At 40.8% G+C, this 24799-nt stretch overlaps 1 protein-coding gene across 1 annotated transcript; it reads right to left on the bottom strand.

Annotated features, from left to right (window-relative positions):
• PPP2CA (protein phosphatase 2 catalytic subunit alpha) lies at positions 1-24276 on the bottom strand. The gene is made up of 7 exons (XM_055429556.2): positions 23863-24276; positions 9516-9725; positions 4559-4732; positions 3954-4043; positions 3286-3447; positions 1708-1826; positions 1-755 (listed from the first exon to the last, which is right to left on the bottom strand). Exons 1-7 carry the CDS (start codon positions 23962-23964, stop codon positions 683-685), a joined length of 930 nt encoding a protein of 309 aa, XP_055285531.1. The 5' UTR covers positions 23965-24276; the 3' UTR covers positions 1-682.
• Between the last annotated feature and the right edge of the window lie 523 nt (positions 24277-24799).

Raw genomic sequence — 24799 nt, 5'->3', positions numbered from 1 at the left:
TCTTAGTTCACAAGTTTATTATGAAAAACACTGCAGTGCTCTTGTGCAGTAACATCTTACAGCAGGGAGGAAAAAAAAAGTTCCATTCAAAACAACTCACCAGGTTCTGACAGTAACAAAGAACAACATGAGGCTGAGATTTGAGAAGGGAAAATAAACTGAGTGCAGACAAATCATACAATTAAATTAAACGGTATCCCTGAAAATAAACAAAACGATTTTAAAACTCACAAGTAGAGGGGAGGCCTTGGTACTTATTTTTAAAAATGTTCATTAAGCTCCAATGATTGTTTGCTGCTATTCTTATCTACAGTCATGCTGAGTAAAGCTATAGCTAAATGGAAGTTAAATTGTATTCACGAGGTGTTAAATGTTTACATCTTATTATCTGCAGTCTCTCAGAGAAAGCAAAGTAACTACAAATAGCGCTATGCCAGAAACTGGTTTCTTGACCAACAATGTCGCTTCAGCATGCAATGAACTGGTTCATTCTAAAAGTGGTCACGGCTGTTGATGACAGGAGGCTTTGTATTTTTATATGGCACATCTTTTTGGTCCGTGTGAAAACAAGTTTTTTTGAATGTTAACTATTCTCTGACACTTGTGGAGTTACTGTTGCTCTTCCCATATCCATTAGGTCAATATATGGTTCATGGCAATACTGTACAAGTTTAAAATCTCATTACAGAAAGTAGTCTGGGGTACGACGAGTAACATGTGGCTCGCCTCTGCGAGGTGCTGGGTCAAACTGCAAGCTGAAAAACAAAGACATATTTGTTCTAAGATATCAATGTACTGATAATTAAAATCAGTATTAGTTTCAGTTTTAGTTCCAGATGTACAACATAGTGGAGAAGGCAATGGCACCCCACTCCAGTACTCCTGCCTGGAAAATCCCATGGATGGAGGAGCCTGGTAGGCTGCAGTCCATGGGGTTGCTAAGAGTCGGGACATGACTGAGTGACTTCACTTTCACTTTTCACTTTCATGCATTGGAGAAGGAAATGGCAACCCACTCCAGTGTTCTTGCTGGAGAATCCCAGGGACGGGGGAGCCTGGTGGGCCGCCGTCTATGGGGTTGCACAGAGTCGGAAGCGACTGAAGCGACTTAGCAGCAGCAATATAACATATTGTTTTGAAATTTCTATACATTATTTACAGCAAGAGTCATCTATGTAAGTCTAACCACCATCTGTCACCAAAGTTATTACTGTATTCTTTGACTGTATTCCCCACGCTGTACATTTCATTCTTGTGCACATTTTTACACTTTTTTCTATCCAATGACTTATGTAATAGGACCCTAATTGTAGCCTTATCATGTATTTTAAATGCGTTTTCTAGCTGTATGCCTCGTCAAAGAGCCAAGGCAACATCAAACATCAGCCAGAGGATATTCTTCTATACATTGTGGTTCCTTCTGAGACCATTTGAAAAGATTCTACTAAACAAGTTTTAAAGAGCCTAAGTTACTGTATCTATAATCGTTTTATCCTCAGGATTTATTTACTCTATAATAAAAATATAGGTTTACAAGTTAAGGTACTAATAATTATATTAAGGTCTAGGTTTCTGTTGATGTATTTCAAAGGAAACCTAAAAATCTGTTTGGAATCTAGATTTAGCATAAACTCTTGAACTACTAAACCGCCCATTAAAACTAATATTCAAGTAATGGTAACCAACTACTCAGATGTGAATACTTACAAAGAGTATTTTAGAGTATCATCAAGTTCCATGATTGCAGCTTGGTTACCACAACGATAACAATAGTTTGGAGCACTGAAAATCGTTACTACATTTCGGTCATGGCACCAGTTATATCCCTACAAGGAAAAGAACAGGAAAAAAAAAATAACACAAAAACAACAACTCAATTTTACTCCTTTATTTACACAACTAAAGGTGACACCCTTCAAGAAGGCAAATAGATCTGCCCTTTTCCCCCAAAGCTTTTTAAAAAAGTACTGCTTTGTTTCTGGATGATTTAATCATTTCCTATACTCTGCACAACGACCCCTCCCCACCTTCTGGCAATGCTGCACAGCTTGTGGGATCTTAGTTCCCTAATCAGGGAATGAATCCAGGCCACAGCAGCAAAAGCACTGAATCCTAACCACTAGACCACCAGGAACTCCCTATGCAGAACTCAAGAAAAGTCCTAAAAACAACAACAACAAAAAACAAAACCACCAATCTCAAAAGGATAAACTACTTCTCTCTCATTTCTTATTGCAACAGCCCTAAACACGATACAAGAATGAGTATATGGCCATTCCTTGTACAGGCAGATACACTCTCCTGGAGACCAGAACCTTATTGATTCTGTCCTCATTACAGGCATTACCTGAACTGCCCAGACACGAAGGAAAGATGACTCTAGGAACTCCAACCTCATCCCCCCAAAGTTCACCTGAATGTATGAGTAACTTTTAAAGTACTGTTCACAAATTTCTTTCCCTATCTCGAGCAAAGTCAGACTTTATGGATAATCAGAGTTGTGTCAGTATTAATCGAAACTGAATTCTAATTTTATAAGTATGCTTAATCAATGTTTTATGCTAAGAATTTAGCCCCATTCCCTTTAGTTTCTTCTTTCAAATCACCTGTAATCCTACCATCCAAAGGATCACTTAAACATTCTGGGTGTATTTCTTGCCGAACTCTCCTCCATATATACGCATGTTAAATATATGTAATAAAACTGAGATTAAAAAATGTTATGTTTCCATCTTCTCCATCTTACTTTCACAGCCTTAAATCCCAAGCACTGCTCAGTCATTATGAATTATCTCAGAACATTTGGATCAAAAGCCTGAGATTTTATTTTTATTTTTTGGCTGTGGGGGCTCTTCGATGCTGCATGGGGGCTTTCTCTAACTGCAGCGAGTTGGGACTACTCTCTGCTGTGGTACTCAAGACTTCTCACTGCAGTGGCCTCCCTTGTTCTGGAGCACGGGCTCTAGGCGCTCCAGCTTTAGTAGTTGCAGCTGACATGCTGTTTTAGCTCTGCCGGATGTGGGGTCTCCCTAGTCCAGGGATCAAATTGGTGTTCCTTGCACTGCAAAGCAGATTCTTAACCACTGGATCTCCAGGGAAGCCCCAAAAGCTTGGGATTTTAATTCTAGTGTGCATCCATCGAAAAGGCTCAGGCTATAATGGTACACTCACTCATCAGAAAAATACATGCATATTCTCACTAATACCATATACTTTAAAATTTCCTAAGATCTTCCTTAAGTTTATTCAAAAAGCAAGTCAATGTCAAAGAACAAACAAACGTACCTCCATCACCAGCTGATGAGCTCTAGACACCAACGTGAGGCCATTGGCATGATTAAATGTCTCAGAAATATCCTGCCCAAAGGTGTAACCAGCTCCTCGAGGAGATATACCCCAACCTCCACGGTCATCTGGATCTGACCACAGCAAGTCACACATTGGACCCTAAAAAGCAAGTTAAGTTTTAGACTACCTCTTGGGAAACTGGTTAATACGTGATCTCAGTAATTTAATCAGAAGCACCCTACTAAGTCACTTTTTGAACGGTGTTTGCCAAAACTGGTAAAAGGTTTTGCAGATAGTCAGATATCTGTGTCAAATAAGTAAGAAACTATTTCCAGATGTCTTTAAGACGCACGGTCTACACCAATGAGTTCCAACAGCAACAAGCCCTAACTAATTAACAGTACAGTTTAGTAATCAAAGTAGATGCTCTGAAAACAGTCACCACCTTGGTCCTAAACCCAGTCCCAGAGCTGTCGTGATCTTCTCAGGTTTCTTAATGTTAGCTTCCAAAGAATAGGGTCAATGAGAGTGCTCACACCACATGGGATGATTTTTGAGAATTAATAAAAAAAATACATAAAATGACTAAGTTACAGTTAAGAACAGTTCCTCTTTCTAAAGTTTTCTGAAAAGAAAAAACTTTATTATCAAAAAAAGAATAATACCTCATGGGGAACTTCTTGTAGGCGATCAAGTGCTCTGATGTGATCCAGTGTATCTATGGATGGTGAGAGGCCACCATGCAGACAGAAGATCTGAAAAGTACGGTTTCCAACATTACCTTCATTTAAAATAAACATTACAGACTAAGCTGCAAACAGCATCCCACATCACTCAGTCCCCTTGGTGTTTCTGTGTTTTGCCAGAACTGGGCTTGTTTCTGCAGGATCTTTCTTTCATCCCAAACTATGGAATATACTTTTTCTTCCCGATAAACCAACCATCCCTATTGCACCCAAACTCCAATCAGATCTTGAGTTTACCCTCATCATAGACCATTTTCCTTCTCATAGAGTTTTCTTGAAATTTCTCTGTGCACTTGTCTACTGGGACCAGAAAACACTTAATTACATCTCCCCAACATGTCCAGAAACAGCCTAAGAGGATGGATGGGCTGTATCTACCACCCTACTCCGTGGTTCAGTGCCCCTCACAAAATAAGAGCCCAGAAGGACGTGAGGATGGAAAAATAAGTTACTGGCACCTAAACGTTAAGAAAGCAGATGCCTGAAAATAATTAGCAACATAAGCTTTAAGAAGACTTACATACCTGCCCATCCACCAAGGCAGTGAGAGGAAGATAGTCAAAAAGGTCTGTAAAATACTTCCAAACATTCGCATTTCCATATTTCCTTAAACACTCATCATAGAAACCATATACTTGTGTGATCTGTCTGCTCTCATGATTTCCTCGAAGAATGGTGATACGTTCACGGTAACGAACCTGAAACAAAAAAATGGAAAACATGAACAGCTGGCTCCTTCAAAAACCAAGTAACAACCCAGCAAACATTCTACAGGAAAATACAGAGTTCCAATTTTGTTGGAAAAAATATCTCACACTCCCACATCACACAAAAGTGAAATCACACCTACAAATATTTATCCCATGGGGTATCTGCCAGTCCCATCTCACTACCACCAACTTTATGTCAAGTATAATCATCAGCTTTCTTCACAGTCCAACTCTCACATCCATACATGACCACGGGAAAAACCATAGCCTTGACTAGATGGACCTTGGTTGGCAAAGTAATGTCTCTGCTTTTTAGTATGCTATCTAGGTTGGTCATAATAATCATCAGCTGCAAAACTCCATCCATGAGTTTTTTTAATTAGTTATACAACCATTACAATTCAGCACTAGAATCTATTAACCCAAAGATCCCTCATGCCTGTTTGCGATCATTTCTGACTCCCACTCTCAGCAACTATTAATACTCTCTTGAGATTTGCTTTCTCTAGAAATGTCACAGAAATGAAACCATGCAAAATGTAGTTTTTTTGTGTTTGGCTTCTTTAACTTAGCAGAGTTCATCTGTATATTGATTAGTGGTTTGTCTCTTACTGCTGCACAGCATTCCACTGTATGACTACACTGTTTTGGCTTTTTATTCATCAGTTGACTGAACATCTGGACTGTGCAGTTTAAGGCTATTGTAAATAATGTTTCTATGATCCTACTGCCATGTAAGAAATTTCTGTATGCATATATGCTTTCAATTCTCTTGGGTAGGATTTCTATGGTTCTAATATATCTTCAACAAATTAACACTTGGTATGACTAGCCTTACCCATGAAAACCATTCTAATGGGTCTGATTTATTTCTGGCTGTGCCACACACAGCCTGAGGGATCTTAGTTTCCCAACTAGGGTTTGAACCTGCAACCTCTTTACTGGGAGCACAGTCTTACCCACTGGACCACCAGGGAAATCCCTGGCCCTGATTTTGACTTTAATTTGCATTTCCCCGATAACTAAGGTTTGAGCATCTTTTCATGTGCTTAATGACCAGTCATACACGTTCATGGGTGAAACATCTACTCAAATATTTTGTCCACTTAAAAACTATTTGTTTTCTTATTGAGCTAGTATAGGTTTTAAAAACATATATGAATACAAATATTTTTTTAGTGGTATCTCTTGAAGAACAAAAAATCAATCTGATGAAAGTCCAATTTATCAGCATTTTAATGGATTGTGCTTTTGGTAGCATACCTAAATCATCTTTGTCAAACCCAAAGATACAAAAATAATTTTCTCCTATGTTTTATTTAGAAGTTTCACAGCTTTAGTAATTCAGATTGAGACCTCTGATTAATTTTGACCCATTTGTTGAGTATGAGGTAGCTTAAGTTCCCTTTTTGCATAAGGATACCCAACTATTCCAGCATTATTAGCTGAAGTTTCCTTTCCCCTGTATTAAGTCTGCTAGGACTACCATATAAGATAACAGAAATTAAAAAGCTTAGTTCAATTCAGTTCAGTCACTCAGTCGTGTCCAACTCTTTGCGACCCCATGAATCGCAGCACGCCAGGCCTCCCTGTCCATCACCAACTCCCGGAGTTTACCCAAACTCATGTCTATCGAGTTGGTGATGCCATCCAGCCATCTCATTCTCTGTCGTCCCCGTCTCCTCCCCCGCCCCCAATCCCTCCCAGCATCAGTCTTTTCCAGTGAGTCAACTCTTGGCCAAAGTATTGGAGTTTCAGCTTCAGCAGCAGTCCTTCCAATAAACACCCAGGACTGATCTCCTTTAGGATGGACTGGCTGGATCTCCTTGCAGTCCAAAGGACTCTCAACAGTCTTCTCCAGCACCACAGTTCAAAAGCATCAATTCTTCGGCGATCCGCTTTCTTCACAGTTCAACTCTCACATCCATACATGACCACTGGAAAAACCCTAGCCTTGACTAGACAAACTATGTTGGCAAAGTAATGTCTCTGCTTTTTAATATGCTATCTAGGTTGGTCGTAACTTTCCTTCCAAAGAGTAAGTGTCATTTCATGGCTGCAATCACCATCTGCAGTGATTCTGGAGCCCCCCAAAATAAGTCTGACACTGTTTCCCCATCTACTTGCCATGAAGTGATGGGACCAGATGCTATGATCTTAGTTTTCTAAATGTTGAGCTTTAAGCCAACTTTTTCACTCTCCTCTTTCACTTTCATCAAGAGGCTTTTGAGTTCCTCTTTCTGCCACAAGGGTGGTGTCATCTGCATATCTGAGGTTAGTGATATTTCTCCCGGCAATTTTGATCCCAGCTTGTGCTTCTTCCAGCCCAGCATTTTTCATGATGTACTGTGCATATAAGTTAAATAAGCAGGGTGACAATATACAGCCTTGACGTACTCCTTTTCCTATTTGGAACCAGTCTGTTGTTCCATGTCCAGTTCTAACTGTAGCTTCCTGACCTGCATATAGGTTTCTCAAGAGGCAGGTCAGGTGGTCTGGTATTCCCATCTCTTCCAGAATTTTCCACAGTTTATTGTGATCCACACAGTCAAAGGCTTTGGCATAGTCAATAAAGCAGAAATAGATGTTTTTCTGGAACTCTCTTGCTTTCTCCATGATCCAGCAGATGTTGGCAATTTGATCTCTAGTGCCTCTGCCTTTTCTAAAACCAGCTTGAACATCTGGAAGTTTACGGTTCACGTATTGCTGAAGCCTGGCTTGAAGAATTTTGAGCATGACTTTACAAGCGTGTGAGATGACTGCAATTGTGCGATAGTTTGGGCATTCTTTGGCATTGCCTTTCTTTGGGACTGGAATGAAGACTGACCTTTTCCAGTCCTGTGGCCACTGCTGAGTTTTCCAAATATGCTGACATATTGAGTGCAGCCCTTTCACAGCATCATGTTTCAGGATTTGAAATAGCTCAACTGGAATTCCATCACCTCCCCTAGCTTTGTTCGGAGTGATGCTTCCTAAGGACCACTTGACCTCACATTTCAGGATGTCTGGCTCTAGGTGAGTGATTACACCATCGTGATTATCTGGGTCGTGATGATCTTTTTTGTACAGTTCTTCTGTGTATTCTTGCCACCTCTTCTTAATATCTTCTGCTTCTGCTAGGTCCATACCATTTCTGTCCTTTATCGAGCCCATCTTTGCATAAAATGTTCCCTATCTCTAATTTTCTTGAAGAGATCTCTAGTCTTTCCCATTCTGTTGTTTTCCTCTATTTCTTTGCATTGATTGCTGAGGAAGGCTTTCTTATCTCTCCTTGCTATACTGGGAGTTAGGATGCAGCATGAATTTGGGGAAGAGGTGGTAGTGGCAAATTCAGTTCATAACACAAACACCATTAAAAATTTTTTTATTTATGGCTGCACTGGGTCTTTGCTGCTGCACACAAAGGCCTTCTCCAGTTGCAGCGAGCAGGAACCACTCTCTAGGCGCATGGGTTTCTCATTACAGTAGCTTGTCTTGTTACGGAGAATGGGCTCTAGGGTGCGCGGACTTTAGGAGTTATGGCACACAGGCTCTAGAGCACTGACTCAGTACTTGTGGCACACCAGGAAAGCTGTCCCGCAGCACACAGGATCTTCATGGACCAGGGATCAAATCTGTGTCCCCTGCACCACTGGCAACAGATCCTTTACCACTGAGCCACCAGGGAAGCCCCAAATGTGAATTCTTAAAAGGTAGTATATTTATTCTTCCTCTGAGCATTGGGACTCATTCTGGGCTTCAAGTATAGGTTAGCTTGCAAGATTGCTTTCATAGCATCTACAGTCACTGCAGAAACTTTTCATCATTTAATTCCACTCCTTCAATTTACAGATGCAGAACATAATGACCTCCGAAAATGTTTTGCAGCACTTTACATGATTCAGACTAGATGCTTCATCAACACTTACATTTCTGTCAGTTGCTCAAAATTGTTTTTGCCAAAACCACATCTCAGTGCTTCTCCAATACTAGAAAATGCTGTCAGTCATCTTACCATTTTTTACATATTCTTTAATAAAATTATCTACCCAGAAGAAAAGTCTAATAATTTAAGCAAAAGTTTACCCTAAAATATTTTCTAACATTTCGTGTTTCACCTTCAAATTTGTGTATATTTCCCAAAGCTACAACTGGTATAAAACAGCTGGCTTTCTTTATCATTTTTATTGTACTGGATTACCATGTCATGTCCAACGGCTGCACACTATTCCACTGAGATAAGCATAACTTAGATATTCACTTACTGTTATTTATATCAATTCCTTCTCTGAATTAAAGATAATGCTACAATTTACGTTTTCATATATGCAAAGCTTCTTTCCTCTTAAAACTTCTTCCTCAGTGCAATTTAGTTACAGGGTTGTTGTATCAAAGGATATAAACATGCCAATATTGGAAATGCGCTGCTCCGTTAGTGAATATGCTTCAAAAACATCAAGAAAGGTAATTATATTACCCGTTGTAACTCCAATTTATTAAATAAAACTTCTATTTAACCAGCCCTCTAGCATTTTAAAATCGTCTGACTGAGGTATTCTTTTCCTCAGAAAATAACTCGTTTTTATATTCTGTACCATTCCCTCACATTCAGAATGAAGATAGACGTGATTTATTAAGTCCCAAACCTGAATACGTAGATTCCTAAATGTAGAGATTTATTCTAAAATCTAATGTGCAGATGGAGAAGACCACAAATCATTGGAGGGGAAAAGGACATTTAAGAGGGCTGTCATATCCAGTTCAAAACGCTCAAATATAAAATTAAAATTACCTTAAGAGCTACAAGCAGAGTAACTGTTTCCACTGAATAATATCCTCTGTCAACATAATCGCCCATAAACAAGTAATTTGTATCTGGTGATTTGCCACCAATTCTAAACAGTTCCATGAGATCGTGAAATTGCCCATGCACATCTCCACAGACCGTGACTGGACATCGAACTTCTTGCACATTGGATTCTTTTGTCAGGATTTCTTTAGCCTACAGGTAGAGAAAAATAAACCAAGACACTTAGCGTTAAACAACATAAACAAAGGTATGTTTAGCTACACTTAAGATACAAGCTGCACTTAATACAGCTTTAAAGGGCAGACTCAGCATAAAATGAAAAAGCAGATAATTATGACCCCGTTAAAATAAGAGGGCAAGACATGCCCAAAATCTATCCAACAGCTATCTCATCCCTGATCCTAGGAAAAACATGTATCAAGGTGCACAGTCCCATTCTTCCCATCAGTACCACAAGTTTTAGGCCTATCAGCTGCCATCTAACTAAATGCTAAAGAGAGCATTATCAGCAGTCACATGGAGCAAGACACTCAGGTACCTAGCTTCTCAGCTTTAGAGTTCTAACTACAATATAATCTAGGATTTCAGGCTACGTGGAGAGGTTTCTTAGCTCTAGTTTATTTAAAAAAGATTCTGGGGAAAATATTAAAACTTTGTATTTTGTTTTTACCCTCTTAATATCAAAGTACAAACTTTTTGTTTTACAACTGTGACTATTCAATATACATGTTTTTTATGCTGCTTTTAGAAAACTAGCATCCTATGCATTTCCCCATGTAACCACAAGTTCAAACACTACTTTAAAAAAAGACAGGAAACTCAATTTTTATCTTTATTTCTTGCTGATTAATTATTATCTTTTTGGCTGTGCTGGGTCTTCCTTGCCACGCATGGGCTTTCTCTTCATTCCAGTGTGTGGGCTTCTCACTGTGTTGGCTTCTCTAGTTGCAGAGCACAGGCTTGGCAGTTGGGGCGTGAGGGACCTAAAACGTGTGGGCTCAGAAGTTGTGGCACAGGGGCTTAATTGCTCCTTGGCATGTGAGATCTTCCAGGACCAGGGTCAAACCCATGTCCCCTCCTCTGCCAGACAGAATTTTAACCACTGGACAACCAGGGAAGTTCCAAACATTAGTTTTAAGAGTAACATAATATTCCAGTCAGTAGAAACTTTTATTTATTTCCAACACACGTTTATTAATCACTTGTGTTAGTTTCTCAGTCATGTCTGACTCTTTGCACCCATGGTCTGTCCATGGAATTTTATAGGAAAGAATACTGGAGTGGGTTGCCATTCCCTTCCTCAGGGGATCTTCCCATTACTGTACGCTAAAAACTGTGGAGTGACTGGGAGATAACCACTCATTTGCTCGACTATGAGTGACACTTTGTGCCAGATCCCATGCTAGTCCCTGGAGGTATAGTAAGACAGATCATTTCCAAGCTAGGGTTGGTGAGGGGGATTTGGGGAATGATTACAATTAGCAGATGCAAAAAGAGATTTATGAAAGTCCAAGGAATTAACCAGGAAAGGTTAACATAGTTATAGCACAGTATGGAAAAACAGAGACAAGGGCAGACTAAGGTGGGGGCAACAAACCACCTGATTTTAGCACTGATAGTCCTGAATCCCAGGAAACACCTCAGTTGCATCCAGGCAAACCATGATGACAGCTGGTCATCCAGGTAGGAAATATAGGGGGAGAACAGAGCATGGATATGGACTGAAAACAAGTCTAATTAAAGTAGCAGCAAAACAAAGATCCAACAGACAGAAGATTTGATGAGTGGATTTAGGATTTCAGAGGTAGGGATATGACTGTGGATAGCTGAGGTGGAGTAGAGCTTAAAGGTCACCCACGAGTTCTGAGGGGCCAAACGACTGACAAGTCTTGCCTGTCTCCCTCCAAAACATATCTCAATCCATATGCTTCTACATTTTTTCAACACCCTGATCCAAATGACCATAACTTCACCTGGATTACTGTTAGCCTCCACAACGATCTCCCTGTTTCTAGTCTTCCTCCTTCAATTTATTTTCCATTTAACAATCAAAGTGACAGCTTAAAAATTATCACCAGATTCACTTTATCCACCACTGTCTACACCAGGGGTCCCCAACCTCTGGGATCTAACGCCTAATGATCTGAGGTGGAGCCGATGTAATGATAATAAAAACGAAGTGCACAATAAACATAGTGTGCTTGGATCATCCCAAACTAGGCTCCTCTATGGAAAAATAGTCCTCCATGAAACCGGTCCCCGGTGTTAAACTGCTTGTCCACACAGCATCTCGCTACAACAATGCCCCAGATGTAGAAGGCACTTCTTATTTTGAGGGAATCAAAAACTTAAACTGAGACACTGGATAGGTACTGCGTCTTCAGGGAGAGCCCTGAATGTCTCCCAGGACAACAGCATTAAGTACAGGCTTAGAAAATGGTACCCAAGTTCTCTGGATGATGAAGAAACGACAGGTAACAGCTGTAAAGAAAAAAGCCCAAGTATCTAGGTTGAGAACAGAAGCCTGACAAACAACGGGGGATTTTATTCTCAAGTAAAAGAAGGCAGAACACATACACCTGGGAGAGCTACCACAGAAAGTGCAAGCCTTTCTCAGGGAGAGAACTGTGGCTAATGAATCACTGCTCACTACACTGTGAGCAACAACCATGGATGTCAAGGACCGATTCACTTACTGCTGCACTGGGTGCTGTGCACAGGCTTTCTCCAGTTGTGGTGAGTGGGGGGTTACTCTCCTGATGCAGTGTGAGGGCATCTCATTGCAGTAGCTTCTCTTGTTGGAGCATGGGCTTAGCTGCCCTGCAGCATGTACAACTTTCCCAGACCAGGGAACCCACATCCCCTGCAGTGGCAGGGATATTTTAAACTGCTAGACCACCAGGGAAGTCTCCTACAGACTGGTTTTAAGGCAGTGGTATACAACCTTAGCAGCACACTAAAAAATCACTTAGAAAACCTTTAAAAATATTCAGATGCCCAACTACTACTTCTTCCAATTAAGTCAGAATCTTCATGGGTGGGAGCCAAGCGTAAGTAAGTCTTCCTTCCCTACCCTATGCTTTCTTGGGTGCAGTCAAGCTTAAGAAGAACTATTTTGAAGTCTCCAAACATTTTGGGGACTATTTCAGGACACTTATCAACCACTGACATAGAAATGTTCATTAGTTTGATCAAACATTTTTAAATTTAGAAAAAAACTCCCATTTCAAAAAGAGGCATTTCTTAAGAAATACATATACTCTCTCAGTAATTCAAACTTCCCAATTCATTATTACTGAAAAGCAGAATATTCTATTATTAAATATTCCATTCAGTTCAGCTCAGTCGTGTCCAACTCTCCGAGACCCCATGAATCACAGCACGCCAGGCCTCCCTGTCCATCACCAACTCCCGGAGTTCACTCAAACTCATGTCCAGAGTCGGTGATGCCATCCAGCCATCTCATTCTCTGTCGTCCCCTTCTCCTCCCGCCCCCAACCTTTCCTAGCATCAGAGTCTTTTCCAGGCCTAATGTTATCAGCACCTAGTATACACATGCGTGCTCAGTCACCAAGTTGCGTCTGACTCCTGGCAACCCCATGGTCTCAAGTCCACCAGGCTCCTCTGTCTATAGGATTTTCAAGACAAGAATCCTGGACTGGGTTGCCCTGCTCTCCTCCAGGGGATCTTTCCCACCCAGGGACTGAACCTGGGTCTCCTGCACTGCAGGTGGATTCTTTACCACTGAGCCACCTGGGAGGTCCTCAGTACATACTATGAATGAAATGATAGGTTCTACTTAAACCCATGTAAATCGTTTTTTTTTTTTAAACCCATGTAAATCTTGCCTTGATGTTACCACACTTATTTCCACCAGAAGTTAAATTTTAAAATACAACTTGACACTTGGGTACCTGGCAAGATTATAGTCTATATGAATGATAAAAAGTTGTCATTAATGACTCCCTTTTAAAAAATATTATTTCCTGTTATTACTGTTTCTAAATTGGAGTATAATTGCTTTACAGTGTTGTATAGTTTCTGCCGTACAGTGAAGTGAATCAGCTATGTGTTCTATGCTTAGTCGCTCAGTCATGTTCAACTCTTTGTAACCCCTTGGACTGACTGTAGCTTGCCAGGTTTCTCTGTCCATGAGGATTCTCCAGACAAGAATACTGGAGTGGGTTGCCATGCCCTCCCTCCAGGGGATCTTCCCAACCCAGGGATCTACCCACATCTCCAGCACTGCAGGCTGATTCTTTACTGTCTGAGCCACCAGGGAATCAACTGTATGTATACATAAATCCCCTTCCTCTCACCCCACTCCCCATCTTACCTATCTAGGTCATCAGAGAGAATGGAGCCGAGCTTGTAACTGCCTTAAATCCCTTATAATCTACTCAAAATTTCTATTCACATCATAAAAGAAAAGCCTAAATGCTCTTTGTTCCTTTTAGGTATTTCAATTTAGACAAATCACAATGATAAACACTGCATCTACCTTCAATTTTTTTAGTCTTTATTTAACTTGTTACAATATTGCTTCTATTCTATGTTTCAGTTTTGTTTTTTTAATACCTATAGGCATGTGGGAACCTAGCTTTCTGACTAGCATCCAACCCACACCCCACTGCATTGGAAAGCGAAGTCTTTAACCACTGGACCACCAGGGAAGTCCCAACAGTAATACAGTCTTGTAAAAAAAATTTAGCAGCAGATAAAACTAAATGTCCCTTCTGACCACTCTCCAGAATTTTACTTGGGAAAAATAACCAACCATAGCATTCTGAGGTATATCCTTCTGAAGCCTTATTTACAAAATTTATATACCTATTATATTCCCACAGAAACATAATAGTTTTCTTTGCATTTTTAAACTAGAAACAATATTAAGGGAAAAGTAGCCTCCTCAGAGTTCATAATGCATACACATACAGACCAGGTCAATTTCTCACACTGGAAGTAAAAGTACTTCCTAAAGGATTAGGATACAAGGAGTGTGTACTGAAATGTATCTCCCAGTACCTGCTCCCTTGTATCTGTATGCAGGCATGTTTCCTGAAAGAAGATTTCATGAAGTGTACCTATGAGCATATGTAGCAGTTTGTACTATTTTTATGTTGACACTACCACACCGTCCTCCGAAAAGGAAAGACTATTATATAGATAAAGTGAACACTCTTACCCTGGGAAAGTCAAAGCCTGCTCCTCCCTTCCCAGCAAATTTTAGACCAGAAAAATAATTAAATCCTGAAGAAATCAGTAGTATATATATTATATATAATAAATATTCAAGCATATAAAGGACCAGTTTAAAACATGCTTAAAATTCACCAGCTCTCAGATGATCACTACATAGAAAGATGAAATTTCCAGAAGAGCGTAACAAAAGACTGCAGACGTCTCGTTAAAGATTATTATTCTACAGTCAGGAAAAGTAATCATAGAAATGTCTGAGAGAAGCTGTGCTATGACAAGGAGTCAGGCCTTATAAATCCCAGACGCATCCAACAGAAGCCCCCTCTACGGGTCACCCAAAGGGACCTCTAATGAATCACCACCTTTAGCGTCCAAGCCTTTACCAACCACCAGTTTCAAAGACAGCTAGCTATACAACTTCAACTCTCTGGTTAATGGCAGAACCAGACTTTCAAGGTAACTTAATTAACATTAAACATTTTAAAAAAATTTAATAACTACCTTTTCATTCACTCTCATGGTATTCTAACTCCCAAAACTTAGTGTTTCAGGTCATCTGAATTATTCACAGAAGCAAAAGCAACACCCCTCCCAAACTTCTATTTCCCCTAAAACATTTCTCAAGGACTTCAAAGTCTCAGCTAATATAATTAATATTTGAAAAAAGAATGAAGATCAAGTACTAAAAAAGTGTAACTAGCTCCATGTTGATTTATTGGACCCCTAATGAAATTCAGTCAAATGATACAGATTGATATGAATTAATTCAAGGTAAGTACCTTCCCAGAACAAAGTCAAAACTGAAACAAGTTATTCCATTTAATAAGAGCTTATCACAAGTAACTGTGGAAAGTTAAAATTTTTTACATGTCCTAACATTTTAAAACTTCAAGATTCACAGAAAGGACAGTAACCTTAAGGAAAATTAACATTATAAACATCCTCTCAGCATTCTGAGTTCAGATTCAGAAATCTCATTTTATTTTCAACCTACTATAAAACCATCAGGTAATAAGGTCAATGACCTATAGACTTGTTTTATATTCTTAGATATGGACTATCCCTAATCACCATAACAATGTGAAATTGCAAACAAATCAGACTGAAAATAGATCAATAGATCAAAAAAGCCAAGATTTTTCAAGGAAAGCAAATAAAAGAAAACATGAACCAACAACAGATTCACCAACCATTTATATATATTAATTTCCTTAAGGATATACAATAGTGATATCATTTCTATGTAATTGACACAGCAGAAAAAGCTATGCAACACATTTATGCATTTTTACATTTTAAATAAAAAAACAGGCAGTGTACTTATGCATTTTATTATTAAATCAAGGAAAACATTTAAAAATACCAAATGATTACAGTATAAAAATTCTTTACATAAAATGACTGGAAAACAATAAAAATCCTAAGACATTGTTTTATTTCAGTGGTTAACCTGTAAGAATATGGCCTTCTCAATCTTACCATACCAACAAAAGCTATTTTCATTTCTTTGAATTCCCTTTCAGTTTACAAGTGGCCACCATTCAATTTGTGTCCTAAAGTTCCGAATACTGATCCAGTTTCCTGTAGCACGGTAATGGTCAATGTAAACTGCTGCATAGTATACTTCTGAACAGATCTATACATGTATTATTATTATTTGAATCATTTTCTTTCAGGAAATTTTCAATTGTGGCATCACACTATTAACATTTTTTGTTTTCTATGTACTACTGGACCAACTACTGCCCAACTTGTTATGCAGTAATAAACGGAAGACCATACCCATTCTCAGCTCTTTCAGACATGAAGTGTTATCTTCTAACTGACACTTTTCATTTAAGACTTCAGACTTTTTATTCCATGTTTATATAGCATCAGGTATTTCTTCTCCTACACAATGTGTCCACACAAACTAGATATCTTTCTATTAAAAATCTGGTAATTCTAGTGGTCATTAGAACTATAGTTCAAGTAAATTTAACATTTCATATTTTAATCAGTTGAATACATCTTCTACCAGTATAGCCATAAAGACATGAGAAGCAAACAAAACAGTAATTTTTGAATTTTACTTCTCAGTTTAAGTGAAAAATTGAAGACATCTGAAAACTTTTCTAAGACTCCATGCTTCTACTGCAGGGAAGATCTTGCTCAGCGTGACCAAATATAGAATTTTTTTTAAGTTCGTGATAAATATGTGACCAGGTTTTTATTTTGGTGTCATACATAAGGTAGGACATATTACTAAGCTCTAGAAGCACATGAATCTTGAGTTAATTATCTCCAACTACCAAATCTTTCTTCATAAACTTAGTCTTTCATTAATTATACTGATCAGATGCCACGAATATTTTATGAAATATTTTAGTCGTTTTTGATTAAAATTCTGTATTTAAAAGTCCCTGGGAGAAGGGAAAGGCTACCCACTCCAGTACTCTGACCTGGAGAATTCCGTGGACTGTACAGCCCATGGGGTCACAAAGATTTGGACACGACTGAGCAACTTTCACTTTCATACTTTGCTTTCTGATTTAGGGTCTAATGGAAAGAAAAAGATCAGGGAAGAGGGGAATCCTAAAATTCTATCAAGAGAATATGTGATGTTTTCCCATCTGTTTCTGTCAAATAACCATCTTACTTCCAACCAAAATGAACATTAAAAATATATATATTTTAAATTATTTATGACTGCTCACGGGCTTTCTCTAGTTGCACCAAGCAACTAACTAGAGAAATAACTACTCTGTCGGTATGTGAGAGCTTCTAATTGCAGTGGCTTCTCTTGTTGGGTAGCACAGGCACTAGGGCACCCAGACTTCAGTGGTTGTGGCACGCGGGCTCAGTAGTTGCCTCACGCATGTGGGATCTTCCCAGACCAGGGACTGAACCTGTGTCCCCTGCACTGGCAAGCAGATTCTCAATCTCTGGACCACCAGGGAAGTCCTGACCTTTTCTTTAAAGCAGTATGTCTCACTTGCAACAGGCTGGCCTCCATCTCTACCAACAAACATACCCATGTGCATGAATTAAACAGTCCCAATCGTTCTTGCATAGGAAAAAAAATGTTAATCTACTAAACTGAGAAATGTTGCTATATACAGTTAAAAAATTTTCACAACAACCCATCTTGAATGAGATTCATCCTCACTGAGTCTGGTCTCTTCTCTCATCTGTGAAAGGTGACTAAGCCTTGAGGACCTTTAAAGTTCTTTTCATCACTAAAAAGGGATTCCCTCATAGCTCAGTTGGTAAGAATCCGCCTGCAATGCAGGAGACCCCTATTCGATTCCTGGGTAGGGAAGATTTGCTGGAGAAGGGATAGGCTCCCCACTCCAGTATTCTTGGGCTTCCCTTGTGGCTCAGCTGGTAAAGAATCTGCCTGCAATGCAGGAGACCTGGGTCCAATCCCTAGGTTGGGAAGATCCCCTGGAGAAGGGAAAGGCTACCCACTCCAGTATTCCCGCCTGGAGAATTCCATGGACTTGTACAGGCCATGGGATTACAGAGTCAGACACGACGAGTGACTTTCACTTTCATCACTAAAAAGCTTTGTTATTGGAAGTCAAAGCCCCCCAACAGATAGCAGGCAACATTGCTAGTTTACAGATGATGGGCATCAGAGAAAGACAATTAACGTGATAGCCACTAGCACAAAAATTCTAAAATCTTCCATATCTGGAGCTCACAAGTTCAACCTCCTGACTAATCCAAAACCCTGCTACAGAGCAATAACAAATCCCTACAACAACACTATTTAAACAAACTTAAATAGTGAAAACAGTACATATAAGGAGAGCATAAAAAGTTTTGGTTGAATGTATTCCATAAACAAATGTACACTGTCACAGTTACCAGTATCACTGACACTCCATAACTGGTGTGAACTGTACTTTGCATGACTACGTTATCTAATGTTTATCTTTCAGGGGCACTCTAGAAAAAAGGTTCTGTCTTCTTTCAGGCCTCTTGACAACAGAAAGGTAAAAATTCCCATTGGTGGTAGTAACTAAATGACTAAGGCAGAGGTGGGGACAGGGTGTGCCAGAGTGACTGGTCAGCTGGTCATGTATAGTTTAGAAAATACCCAGATGCAGATATATCTGTCACTGCTTTGTTCATCAATTCCAAATCACAACACCAATAAATCAATGGGCAACAGCAACTTTGTACTGTGAAAAAAATCAAGCAGTCAGTCCTAGATTGCTTTTTACAGTCCTTTCAGACCTCACTCACTCCAGCCATTTAATGGCTACCAGAAGGAAATGGCAAACCACTCCAGTGTTCTTGCCTGGAGAACCCCAGGGACGGGGGAGCCTGGTGGGCTTCCATCTATGGGGTCGCAAAGAGTCGGACACGACTGAAGCAACTTAGCAGCAGCAGACCTGTCTCCACTTCAGTCTCTTCTACAACTTCTGCTCCAGAAGTTGAAATCCCCTTCATAGTTATACTCTATTTCAGATCTCAGGTTGAGGTTTTTTCATAGAAGGATGATAATGAGAAATGAGTAAGGAAAAAAGGTGCAAATAAGAGAAACAGCTCTAAATATAAAGAAAATAGTAAAAGGACGGGGGTTGATTCTATGCCACACATAACTTTTCCTACTTCTTCTCAACACCCTCAAGACAGACTCCTTTACACCATACATTAATCCAAACCCAATGTCTCCTGGTTTTCCTTAAAGCTTATCTCCTCAAAACTAAATACTCTACAGGTAACTGACAAACCAGACTTACAATGAAACCAGGAAAAAGAACACCAAGCAAGAGTTATCTCAAATGCTCTTCCAGTGCCCATCATTCTTTTTATAGCATGAGTTCCACCTTAGTTCTACTGCCCATATTTGCAGACACAGAAATCTTGATTCTGACAGGGAAACAAAGGCAGAGTTGGGAAAGGGGGGGAATTTGTGTGTCCAGAAAGAACTGTTCCCATTTTTAGTGTTTCCTCATTCAGTCAACTCAAAGACAACTGCACTACTGATTCATGTCTGGAAGATCACAAAATACACCCAGGCAAACAGCCTTGATCAAGGTAGCTATGAGGATAAAAAGAAAGGCATTTTAACAAGCTGGAATGAACAATATAAATGTCAGTTACCCTTTATTAGAATATTTTAGAGCTCGTTCTCTGTACCATGATTTACACTATCTTAGAATACACAGAAAATGAACCGGGGTTTTCACCTCACTAATCTTATTTGAGAGGCAAATGCAGTTAGCCACATCCAATATTGAAGAATAATTACTGTTTCCTTCTCCAGGACAGAGTGAGACAACAGTATGTGACATGAATAGGAAGCTTTCAAGCAATCAGAACAAAAATTATACTTTCTTTTACACAGCTGAGGATTCTGCAATTCAGTTTGGCCTCAATTCATCTGCATCTTTCATTATTAACACTACCTCACAAGAAAGGGAGGCTGTGAAGTAAGACTAGAACATTGGGCTTAAAGTCTATAAAACTGCTGCTGCTGCTGCTAAGTTACTTCAGTCGTGTCTGACTCTTTGTGACCCCACAGACGGCAGCCCACCAGGCTCCCCCAGGCAAGAACACTGTAAAACTAGGCAATCTCAATTTAGTCGCTGTAGCCACGTCTCTTTACCTTTCTGAGGTGTGGTTTTTACCTATGAGGATAACTGTTTCATAAGCTTGTTAAGAGAATCATGTATGTGATAGTGTGATGAAAATAGTATGCTGTATCACACTGCCCCCACAACTGCTTGTTCTTGACATTCAAATTACCTTTATGGAAATAAGTCAAACAACCTTTTAAATTAAACACACACACACAGACTCACAAAAATATATTACCCATTTCATATAGGAATTTAACCTTGGTCAAGTATTTTGCAGGTCATCCAACCAGAAGGAAGACTCATACTGCATTTTATTTATAGTGCTTGTACAGCAATAGAAAACAGCATGCCTAGGTAAAGAACTCCTCTGGATACAAATAACATTCTCCACAAGTTTGGTAAGACATGAAAGCACAAAGTCAAAAATCATACCTAAATGAAACCACTGCTGAACGAAACAAGACTGTTTACTAGAGCTAGGCACAAAACAACATCCTTGGCTCTGATATAGATCACATCCTGGGGAGAGAAAATCTTAACTAGTTAAAAGCATAAATACCATATTCACTCTTGTTTATAAATACACACTTTCCTTCTTATAACCAAAGAAAGTATGAATTAGCTATCTCCACCAAGTATCTCTTCTTTAAAAAAAGGGAAAAAAGAAAAAACTGTAATACTAATCAAAGTTTTTCCTTCAAGGTTTTCAAAATATGTAGCCTTCACTAGATGTGCTACTGGTCATACAAATACTAATGGTGAAAAGAGAACTTTTTTCTTTCACTGGAAAGAGTTGTACAAAAGATCTTTTTAAGTCACGTACTTTAACTTGTCTCGTCAACCTAAAAAGCTGCCTTCTAACTTAGCTTGGAAGATTAATAGAGCTCTAAGACTTGGAATACTTAACAAGTTAAAAACATTTTGAAAGCTGTGTGATATCTCCCTGAAAGACTTAGAAATCTAGCTTCAAATATATTTTCCTTTTTTCGGGCTCTAAGAATTAAAATCTTGATGCAGTAAATGAGCAGTGGAGAATTAAGCATAAATTGATCAATCTCACCATATCTAAATTTTACAAAGAGGTGGGAAACAATGACCATTTACCAAATAGATCAAGCTTCAGCACCCCACTGTAACGCCAGGATCATCTTCTGTTGTCTCCAACAAGAACACTCTACCTCTGTGGTCCATCTACGACTGATTTCCAACTAGATTCAGTCTCCTTGAGGATAAGCATGATTATTTTTCATTCTTCTCAATCATGGATATCTAGTTTCAATATTTAAACACAGTACTAATTTAAAATAGAACTGTACTATCTCAGATTAGAAAGAACCTTGGGACATCTGTTTTAATTCTAGCTTATAGACAGGAGGACCAAGTGAAGTGGCTGCCTCAAGGTCAGACACAATTACTTGGTGGCACAAAGAGGACTGGTGTCCAGGTGCATCACACAGTTTGGTGGGCTTCTAATTACATCATTGCTCTCTTGCAATGTTTTCTACGCAAATGACTAGTCACCTAGCCAACTGCTGACTCAAAGTCATTATACAGAGTAAGAACTCAACCTTAGAAGTCATTAAAATCATCACGTACAGTAGTACCTAAACACTGAGACCTAACATTATACATTAAGTGATCATTAAAAGTCTCTTTCTAAGCCTTTAAAACAAATGTCATCCTCATAAATTAAGGATCAAGAAGCAACACAAGACTACACTGTTACAATTAAAACTCAGCTCGGCGAGATGATGTGCCACCTCATCAACTAACAGTTTCTGTTGAAGTTTGGGGATAAACAAATCTGAATTCAGTTCAGTCGCTCAGTCGTGTTCGACTCTTTGCGACCCCATGAATCACAGCACGCCAGGCCTCCCTGTCCATTACCAACTCCCGGAGTTCACTCAAACTCACGTCCATAGAGTCGGTGATGCCATCCAGCCATCTCATTCTCTGTCGTCCCCTTCTCCTCCCGCCCCCAACCTTTCCCAGCATCAGAGTCTTTTCCAGTGAGTCAACTCGTAGCATGAGGTGGCCAAAGTATTGGAGTTTCAGCTTTAGCATCAGTCCTTCCAATGAACACCCAGGATTGATCTCCTTTAGAATGGACTGGTTGGATCTCCTTGCAGTCCAAGGGACTCTCAAGAGTCTTCTCCAGCACCAGTTCAAAAGCATCAATTCTTCGGCGATCAGCTTTCTTCACAGTCCAACTCTCACAATTAGACTCACTTAAATTGCAATTACTCACAGAATAGTATCTGAAACAGTCTGTTTTAGGAACACACACATCAAACTCACATTAAACCACAAGTCAGCATAATTGCTGTCTAATAATTACCTTCACTATTCCAGAAAGGCTGACATTCCACAATTCTGTGGAACTAAAATGAGATGCTGCAAAGGTAATTTTGAAAAAGTTAAGCTGAAGCATTCATAGTGGAGCTCATCATTTTCTCTACTTTAGAAAACTGAATTATAAGACTTAAATCCAACAGGCTACCTGTTTCCCCAACTCCGTGGGAAAAAGAAATCGGAATTAGGTAACTTAAAATGCACTTGCTGAAACAGACTACAACATTCCAATTTCAACATCTGTGAGATAAATTATTTTAACACTAAGCACAATGTCTGGGATAAAGTAAAAGCTCAATCGACATATATTATTATTACCATCACTATTTAAAGCCACAAATACACAACTTTTCCAACAAGGAGCTAGGACACAATATTTGCTGCTCTTACAGTTCATGGTGATCATTTAAAAAATAAATGGCAAAATGCCAAGTACCTTAGGCTTAGAGAAGGGTTTCACACTACCCAATTTGAGTCAGCATATAAATCATAAACTGACACTTGATTTCCAATCCAAAGTTCCTTATGGAGTATGACTCACCAAATTCTCCATTTCTTCCAACTATGAAAAAGAAGTTACACACCTCCCTGTAACTACCACTTCTGACATTCGTAGTTTAGAGATCCATCTTAAAATTCTTTAAAAACACACCTTAAGTCTCTAGAAGAGACTGCTCCGTGCGTTTAACACAAACCTCCCAAGACAGTACTTAAAGCTGTGGGGCCTTTAGGTAGGACCTGAGATCTGGTCTACAAGTTTGCCTTTCGGGGAGCCTCTGGGCAGCTCTGGACCTGAGAATTAGGCCAGAGAACCAGTAAAAAGCCTCTTACTCACCTCAGAGAAGAGTTCCAGGCCCCATTCCCAAGCCATAGAACCCAAGTTCTGTCACCTAAACCTTCCCCAACTCCGACCCACAGGGTCTAGCTCCCCCCAGCCATCTCGCCCCGCGCCAAGGCCGGGAAGCTCTAAAGCCCCGGAGTTGAGTGAACGGCGCCATTTTAGGCGGCCGTGGCAGCGACAACCAATCCCTGCGCGGGAGGCAGGGGGCGCCGGGTCGCCCGGGAGCCGCCTCCGGGCCGCGCCGGGCGCGGGTCCGGGAGGCTCGGGGGGCCGGGGCCTCCGCCATGTTGCACCCTCCCCACAGCGGCCTCCTCGGGAGGGCTCTGCCCGCCGCGGGGCCCCCAAGTGAGATGTAGCTCACCTTCTCGCAGAGGCTCTTAACCTGGGACTCGGACAGCTGCTTGCACTCGTTCAGCTGCTCGATCCACTGGTCCAGCTCCTTGGTGAACACCTTCTCGTCCATGATGCCACCCGCCCGAACCGGCTGCCCCTCCGCGCTCCTCCCGCGCCGCCGCCCGCACACGGGCCACACGCACACGCCGCCGCCGGTTCCCGGGGTATTTGTGCGGGTACTGGAGGCTGCTCGGCGCTAGCGCTGGCCCTCTGGCTCGCCCCTCTGCGCTCGGCCCCCGGCCGCTGCCCCCCTCCACTCGCTCTAGCCCTGAAGCTCTGCTCTCTGTAATGGCGGCCGCCGGCGTGGTGACGTCACGCCCGCCGTCAGGAGGCGGCAGGGTGCGGAGCTGCGCAACTGCAGCGCCAGCCACGATCCGCCGCCAGACTCGCGAGGCAGGGCTCGACGCGCAGGCGCAAAGCAGCCCGCGGGTTACTGAGGCACCTTGGCCTTTAGGGCGTGGTCCTCTAGAAGGGAGGGGCCGAGGGAAGGGAAGACCGAGACCGAGCAGGGGCCCGGCTTGCTGCTGGGAAGTAGGCTAATCCCGGAGCACTAAGTGCTGCGCTGCGCGGGCGTGAACGTGGCGCAGGCGCGGTTGGGGTGGGAGGGTGGCTCCTTGCAGCTGGAGACTTTTTCCCTAAGGTGATACCCTTCGGCTTTTCACCTGGCGACTAAAGTCAAATTAAGGAAACTAGAAACCGCATGGCTCCTGCATGATACAACAGTACTGAAATTACGTGGAATTCTTGCATCTTGGGGGCAAGAATGGGCGCCGAGTGGTAGCGTGGTTGGAGTAGCCACTTCCTCCTCCAGGCGCGGTCGGCACCTTGTAATTAGGTCACTCGTAGGCGGAGGAGGGTGTACCTGTCGGGGGAAGGCCGCGCGGTGCACCTGATTCCCCCCCGCA

Source organism: Moschus berezovskii, chromosome 8, assembly GCF_049115385.1.
Source record: "Moschus berezovskii isolate FMDL1 chromosome 8, NW_MosBer_1.0, whole genome shotgun sequence".
NCBI lineage: Eukaryota > Metazoa > Chordata > Mammalia > Artiodactyla > Moschidae > Moschus > Moschus berezovskii.
This window is presented reverse-complemented; position numbering and strand designations above follow the sequence as displayed.